The sequence below is a fragment of the Nicotiana tabacum genome, chromosome 24 (assembly GCF_000715075.1).
Source record: "Nicotiana tabacum cultivar K326 chromosome 24, ASM71507v2, whole genome shotgun sequence".
In the NCBI taxonomy this organism is placed as follows: Eukaryota; Viridiplantae; Streptophyta; class Magnoliopsida; order Solanales; family Solanaceae; genus Nicotiana; species Nicotiana tabacum.
The window spans coordinates 83,695,709-83,703,820 of NC_134103.1; the positions used below are offsets into that span (position 1 = coordinate 83,695,709).

Here is an 8,112-nt window from a genome sequence, read left to right on the forward strand (position 1 = left end):
AATACTAAAATCGTGTAAGTAACACGGAGATGGAGCATATATAGAAGGCAAATTGTAAGAGGATTCCATATTAAGGTCGGAATCGGAGATAATTGGGGGTGTGACGACTAGGGTTTGTGAAGGAGAATGGTGTGACAGAGAATAAAGGCCGCTGTCTTTAGGAAATGGGGATTAGGGTTTGGGTGAGGGAATATAAGGAGAATGGGGAGGAGCGTTATGAGCCGTTGATCGCTTTTGATCAACGACTGCGATTTAAGAAGAGTTGGGTCGGGTTTTTTTGGACTGGATTGGGGATAAAAAGGTCATTTGGATTGGGCTTGGGGATTGGGCCAAGGATTTGGGGCTTGTCTGGTCCGAAATTAATCCTAATTTTGGGCCAGATTTTAAAAATAGGAAATTAAGGGAAAAATAATTTAAATAAAATAATTAAATAAATTATAAAAAAAAAATGCTATTTATGCAAAGTAATATTTTAAAATAATATTAGAAGATTATAAGAATGTAAGATATTATTTTGACCTTAAATAAAATGACAAATGCAATAAAATTATAAAATATAGGCTATTATTGCAAGATTGTGCAAATGGCCTAAAAATACTAATGTAATTATAAAAAATAGAGTAAAATATCTGAAGCAAGTATTGTAGATGCAAAATAATAATTTTAGGTAATTAAGTCATCACAAAATAATTGAAAGGAGTAATTAATAAATATTTAAGTAATTTAAATGCAAGAAAATCAATTTTAAAGCTCTTAAAATTATGGAAAATTATAGAAAAATGGTTGTATAGATTTGTAACTAAATAATGATGCCAAATGATGTTTTGAAAGTATATATACTATTCGAAAAAATATGAGGGCAAAATTAGGTATCAACAATGGAAATACATGAAATTAAAATACTCTATATTTACAATAAAAATGACTTAGATTCCTACAAAGTAGAAGCCGGTCCGTTGGCAATAACCTTGTCTTTAGCATCAGGGTCTACACGCGTTGTAGGCATCTGCCTGCGGCTGAGCGCTAGCGAGGGCTATCGGCAGGGGAGACATAGGCACATGCGCGCTTGTCACTTGGTGCGGCCAGGACCACGGGGCCGACCATGGCGCTAGGCGTTGGGAGGCTTGCCAGGACGCCATGGGACGCGTCCAAGGGGTCATGGGGCATGGCTGGAAAGCCGCCCATGACAGTATATTTGCGGACTTATTTCTTCAGTTTTTTTTGTTAATTAGTAGGAAGGAAATTTTCATGCACAAATGCCCATTTTTGGAGAACACAGTAAAAATCAGCTTCAGACAACAACCGAGCACAATAGAAATGACGAAATTCTTAGGCGTTTCATGACTGTACTAGTCCTTTTATGTAAAACAAGTTGATTTATCTGCTGCAGCTGTTGAAGCATTACCTGGCCAACAACAACAACATTTCCAGTGAAATCCCACTGGGGTTTGGAGAGAGTAGTGTGTACGCAAATCTTACCTCTTTGTGAAGATAGAGAGACTGTTTCCGATAGACCGTCGGCTCAAGGAACGAAGCATTACCTAGTCATGTATTATAATTTGATAGTCAATTCTGCACAAATGGTGTGTCTCGTGACAAACAATCATCAATACAAGCTCACAAATCCTCTGTCTAGTATATCTCACTAATAAGCTATTTATATACTAAACTCTTAATATAGGGAGTTCACACACATTCTATTTTCAAGTGTCTACTCTTATATCCTTCAATTCTTAAGTGTTCTAACGACAGTAAAACTTTCACCATCTTTTCATCGTTCAGTTCCATTATCCATGATTAAAGTCCAAAGTTGGAAATAACAAATCGATAGTATGTATTAAATAGACATTGTTCAGGTCATGAATTTAGCACTAAACTTGCATATCAAATGAATATAGATATAGTTCACTTATTTCTAAAATGCCACAACTTCAAGTAATATTCAACAAACTACCAGTTAAGTACAAATGAGGGTCTCAAATGAGGGACATCAACATGACTAATTGGAAAAAATGATCTCTATAACCCCGCTTCACCAGTTTTTTTTTACATGCCTCGTGTAGATAGTGGACGGTGGTGAACTCCAGCCAGTCCAATGGAAACACTAACGATCAATGAAAGATTTGTTCATAAGATTAACTGCTGAATCCATAAACTGCAAATCATGTAAACAAGAACCAAGATGTGATAAAGGTAAAAATTAAACTTTGTTACAAATACTAGCAGTTGTATGCAGGAAACACCAGCATCATATGTGCGTATTTTAAGAATTAAACATCTATATGCGCATACTTAAATTTACTCTAGAATGTTGAGTCAACTTTCTACGTAGTATTCACTAATCAGACAGACGGGGAAGAGCAGTGTTTTATGTCTTTCATAGATAAGTTGGCCAAACTTATAGTAAAAATAATAAACATGCTTAGGTATGTAGATGCAGTTGCAGTTTTTTGTATGCAAAATGTGTATATAGCTAAGCACCACTTTGCGTTCTAGCCATTCTGTCTATGTTCCCTCTTGTTTGAGTAATACCATTCATTGAGTTACAAGTGCACAGGTACCTTGGTGACCTATGGGTTTTTAGGAGCTACTCATTTGAAATTTATAAGCTATCACATCACAGTTCAAAAAATGTAAAATCACTTTATCGTGCAGCTAACATATTTTACATAAAAAGAATATACAATGTTTTTTAGCGGACGTAATATAGTTACTAACCAAACTAATATGCTTCCACAGTCTAAATCAATCAATAGAGTTATCTCCTTGAAGAGCATATCAATTTTAGTCGATTGAACTAAACTAGACAAAGTAGTATTACCTTCCCAACTGACTTAAGTTCTCGTCCAATAGGTTCCATAAACTTCAGGTCGACTTCAATGGGCCATACCTGCATGCATAAATGAAGTTGATTGGAAATGCAAAATAATGAAAGCTAAAACATAATGAAGAGGTATAGATTCACCCGATCGATGAATACTTAAACCAAACTCACGAAGCCTTCAATGAGGCGGCAACCATTGCAAGAAACATCAAATGCCTTTTAGCTTCAACCGAAAGGGAACGAAGGAAGAAAAAGATATAACCACGCATAGATGCTCTACTGTTCATATGCCCTAATTTTTAATTCCTACCATGTCAGGGGGTTAGGCCTCGTAGTTCACAAGACAAAATGAAGCAGACACAAATAAATTGGTAGAGTTACTAACTGATCCATCAAAATTTCATTTTTCACTTCAGGATAAAGGAATTAAATATCTCTGGACCTTTCACATGTCACATGTAAAACTATATTCGTATTTCCTTCTCAGCTCTCCCTTAACAACATACCAGTACAAATGACAAAATAAAAAAGCATTTAATAAGGTTTATTGGACAAGCATAAGACAAAACCAGTTTAAATATTCTATAGATAAGGTAGTTAGATCCATAATCATTTGTCTTCGCATTGATCTTTTAAGATGGCAATTCTAGAGGAGGTTTATTGGAGGTAATGCATGAATTTTTTGTTATTTTAAAAAGATACAAATATTTCTCTCAGAAAATATTTCATGATAACACACAAGATGGTATCAAGAGTGTTCACATACTGAGTGACTCAACCACAATTATCAATCAAGTTATCCCAATCGCCCGTACATACATGTATCCTCCTTTATCATGTTTTGGGATTTGAGGACCTGGCATATTCAAATTGGAAGAAAAGCGTGATTAATCAACAGTACGGAAGCCAAAGTTTCGTAATATCTGTAATTGGTTCATAGCATCTTGTATGTATGCTACAAAAGCAATGAGCTTTCTGGAGTTGTTGCACTTGTTTGAAGTAGCATGTATACTAAATTATCTGTTTGCATATTCTTACAAGAGAACCTATTCTACATAAAAACCAGCACATATAACAAATTCTTTATAGAAAGCAATTAGATTAGCTACTTTTGATAAGTACCTAGCCATGTGAACTTCCCTTCCTCCAACCCTCCCAACAACTAATAGAAAGAGAAAGAAAATAAATATAAAAAAAACTTCTTCACATGCACCGATATGCAACATCGTCATTCCCTTCCCTATAAGTGCAATAATTCTGGGCAGAGCATCAATCTTATCTTTGTTGTCTGACAATGCCTATTGGTAGTATTTCATAAGTCGAAGAAGGTTAGGGATCATCTACTCTTAATTCGTAATACAGAAATTGTCTCACCATTAAGTTAATCTTAGAAAGCATTTGATCAGAGGTACAGTTAGATTAAATAAGCTGAACGATAGATTCTTTTCCATTATACTTATAGATGAAATCAAAGAGATCCTTATAAGCTCTCTGATAAGCATAGTAAACTCCTACAAGCTAAAAATAGCAACAACTACATAGTTGTCTACAAGCTCAGATTAATTAACCTCAATTCCTTTCAATAGCATCGCCTCACGTACATGCTATGTTTCTCATTTAATCTTCTATTGTTTCAACTCTACAAACTATGCTATCCAAAATCATACTCAACCATAGCGGAGCAATCCTATTAAATTAACGAAATCAAGTTAGAAAACAAAATCAATACAAAATCATAAACTCCCATTGAAAAACTAAAAGACATAATTGTCAATTGGCATAAACCTTCTTTGAACTATTAATTCTACTACATTCTCCAACAAACTCATAATTCCAGATGAAACATAATCCTTTTGGTCTTTGAAAATAACAAAATTCAAACTTGCACTACTTTTCATTTCTATCTAATCAGAGCTAGTTATCCCCATGTGACCTATAAGTTACGAGTTTGAGTCGTGGAATCAGCCATCGATACTTGCATCCAGCAAGCTGCCTACGTCACACTACCTTGGAGTGCGGCCCTTACTCGGACCCTACCTGAACGCGGGATGATTCGTGCACCGGGCTGCCTTTTTTTTTTTTTTTTTTTGTAGGAGCTAATTAATAACAAAAAATGGGTTAATTAAATTTGGAAACAAAGACAAGCACCTTAAGCCCCAGTAATTTAATAGGTGCAATCTGTCCTGGCACAATACAATCTGGACCTGCAGCTTCAACAATAGCTTCCGTCCCCAATCCACTTCCAATTGGATCTGGCTCCTGCATACAAAACATTAAAAAAAGAGCACAAATGTCAAATTTTTATAAGTATTTGCAAGAGCGACAAGTGTAAAACTAACAAACCTTCATAACGGAGAGGGCATAATTGGAATAAGGGTTTTGAGGGATACGAAGAATAGGGGAGTAATGAATTTTGGGGATTGGCTTTGAACCAGAAGCAGCTCTCCAAGGTACATCATTCGGTAGTGTAGCAGCAGCTCCTCCACCCATTTTTCTTGACATTGAATAAAATGAAAAAGAAGATAGAGCTACTTAGCAAGTAATTAAATTTAAGCCTCTGTATTGCGCTGTAAATGCAGAGTTTACGGAGATTAGCAGAGAAAATGGCTGTGAGTGAATGGATAAACAGAGGAAGGGTTTAGCAACAGGAGGAGGAGCAAGTTGGGTATTTCTGTTTATCTTGTTTATGGATTTCTTGTTTATGGATTTCGTGTTTATATTTATGCTATGAGGGTTGTTGTGATAGTAATATTGTCTTCTTTTTTATCTTTTTGTCTTTGTTTTTTTTAGCCGAGGGTCTTTCGGAAACAGTATCTCTACTTCTTCGGGTAGGGGTAAGGTTTGCGTACACACTACCCTCCCCAAACCCCATTAATAATATTTTACTGGGTTATTATTGTTATTCTGTACTACGAAATTTGGTGCCAAATTCTTAAAGGATAGAGGGTGTGTTTGGTACAAATTTTTTAATTTTCTTGGTTAGTTAAATGTTTTGTAAAAATACTTTTCAAAACTCTTTTTCAACTTTATCCGTCATATTACCATTCCCACCAACCCCTCACCAACCCACCCCGCATCCCCACATCTCCACCCACCTACCCTCACCCCCACCCACTCTAACCCCCGCCCCGCCCCGCCCCGCCTCACCCTACCCTCACCTCACCCCATCCCCACCCTAAATAGAAATATTATTAATAGTATTTTCTTTTCATGTGGTAGATAGAATACTTTTTTTTTTTATTTTAACAAACGAGTATTTTCTTTTCATTATATAAAAAAAAAGTATTTTTCTTTTCATTTTAACAAAAAATGTACTTTCTTTTTGTTATAAAATATAGCTCAAAGTAATAATATGAAATAAAGAAAAACAAGCTAAGAGATATAGAGATAAAGAGATGATAGATTCTTATTTCTTCTTCAATTGTGTGTGTTTTCCTATCTATTACAAGACATTTATATAGGCATGAAAAATGAAGAGTCACTATTACAAAATAAGTCATTGAACATGTCATTAAGTATTTGAGAGGAAGATCATGGAGGAGGATATGAAGTTACAATCATAACTCCATAGTTATTAGAGTATTAGGTGCTATGGAGATAATGGAGAAGAGTAGACATCTACCATAATTTAATTTTATTATAACACTCCCCCTTGGATGTCCATAGATAATGTGTCATTAAAACCTTCCTAGAAAACAAAAAAAATCCTAGTGAAGGAAAAAGAGTACATATATCATGTAATACGCATTGCTTGTTGCCTCATTAAAAACCTTGTCAGAAAAACCCAGCGGGATAAAATCATAGCTAAGGAAAAAAGAGTACATCGCGTATTTGCCTCCCCCTGATGAAAATATCAATTTATTTCACCTAGATGATGTGTTCCGATCCTGTATACCAACTTCTCAAATGTTGAGGTTGATCATGCTTCGTTGAATAGAATCACCAAATTATCAAGTGAACAAATTCATTGAACATCTATTTCACCGTTCGGTGAAGATTGTGTCTGATAAAAGACTTTGATGAAATATATGATTTATTCTGTCTCCTTCAATATATCCTTCTTTCAATTAAGATAAACAAACATCATCGTCTTCACTATTATTGGAGTCTTCTCTTCAAAGTAAAGTCACAAACCGGTTGTGTGTTGAGTGACTTGATTTATCAGTTGCTAGTATATTGACATTGTTGAATAAGAATCAACAATTGATTGCCTTGTGAAATAATAATATGGCAGTACCCTCACATATAAATAGATTGTTTGAATAACGAACTTCAGAAAATGCATGCATTTGCATAACCAACAAAACCTTGACAATATTTTTTTTATTTTAATTTTCTGCATATACCATATGACAAAAGAAAGGGGGCATAGACCTGACCTTCCATATACCCAAGACTGTTGCAAAGACAGTCTTCAAAAAACCCATGGAAGATGGAGAAATTTACTACTACACTTCCATGAGAAAAACTAACTGAATTAGCTTACAAAAAAGTTATTTTTGTCATATCTACTTCTTATACTAGGCAATTGCCATTTATATAGTAGGAAATGACCTCTAGCTTCTTTTGGGAGATGCTGAAAATTGTAGAAATATGAGTTGTTGCCAGAGATTGCAGCTCTTTTGGCTAAAGTGTCAGCCACCTGATTGGCTTCTCTATAGCAGTGAGAGACCACAACTTCTGCTTGGTTGATACTTCTTTTGTCATCTCTGATGATCTGCTTCATCTTTACATTTTTGGTACATCCTTCTGTAATCATGTTGGCCACAATCAGAGAATCAAGCTCTAGATGAAATCTATTGTAGCCTAGTTGTATACACTATTCACCACCAATTTTAGCTGCTACAGCTTCTGCTTCGTTGTTGATTTTGCATTGAACAGATATTGAGAAAGCCATGAGGAGATCTTCATTAGAGTCTCTTACCACCCCTCCTACACCTGCTCTCCCCGTGTCCATAAAACTACCATCTGTATTTACTTTCACCATATCTCCTATTGGTTTCGTCCATGTGACTGTCCAGTACTTCATTACCGGTTGCATCCTCTCTACCTCTTTACACAATTTCACCCAAGGCCCATTAAGTTTGCAGTTAGGAAAGGCAAATGTCATTGCTGCTTGAATTGTCCAGCTAACCTTCTGCTCCATATTGATTAGCATAAATCTTTTTTTTATCTCCAAACTTGCAAGAGGTCCAGCTTTTCCAAATTTTCCAAAAAATAATAATAGGAACAATGTGTAGTAGAAATCTATGAATGTTGTTATTAAGCTTCACCTCCCACCACTCTTG

General features: G+C 35.4%; 1 protein-coding gene across 1 annotated transcript; it reads right to left on the minus strand.

The window, feature by feature from the left end:
- Nucleotides 1-1,810: 1,810 nt before the first annotated feature.
- On the minus strand, nucleotides 1,811-5,513 carry LOC107809544 (uncharacterized). Its single transcript, XM_016634201.2, has 4 exons — nucleotides 5,168-5,513; nucleotides 4,973-5,083; nucleotides 2,822-2,890; nucleotides 1,811-2,155 (listed from the first exon to the last, which is right to left on the minus strand). The coding sequence occupies exons 1-4, from the start codon at nucleotides 5,324-5,326 to the stop codon at nucleotides 2,105-2,107; spliced, it is 390 nt and encodes a 129-aa protein (XP_016489687.1). The 5' UTR covers nucleotides 5,327-5,513; the 3' UTR covers nucleotides 1,811-2,104.
- Nucleotides 5,514-8,112: the final 2,599 nt, after the last annotated feature.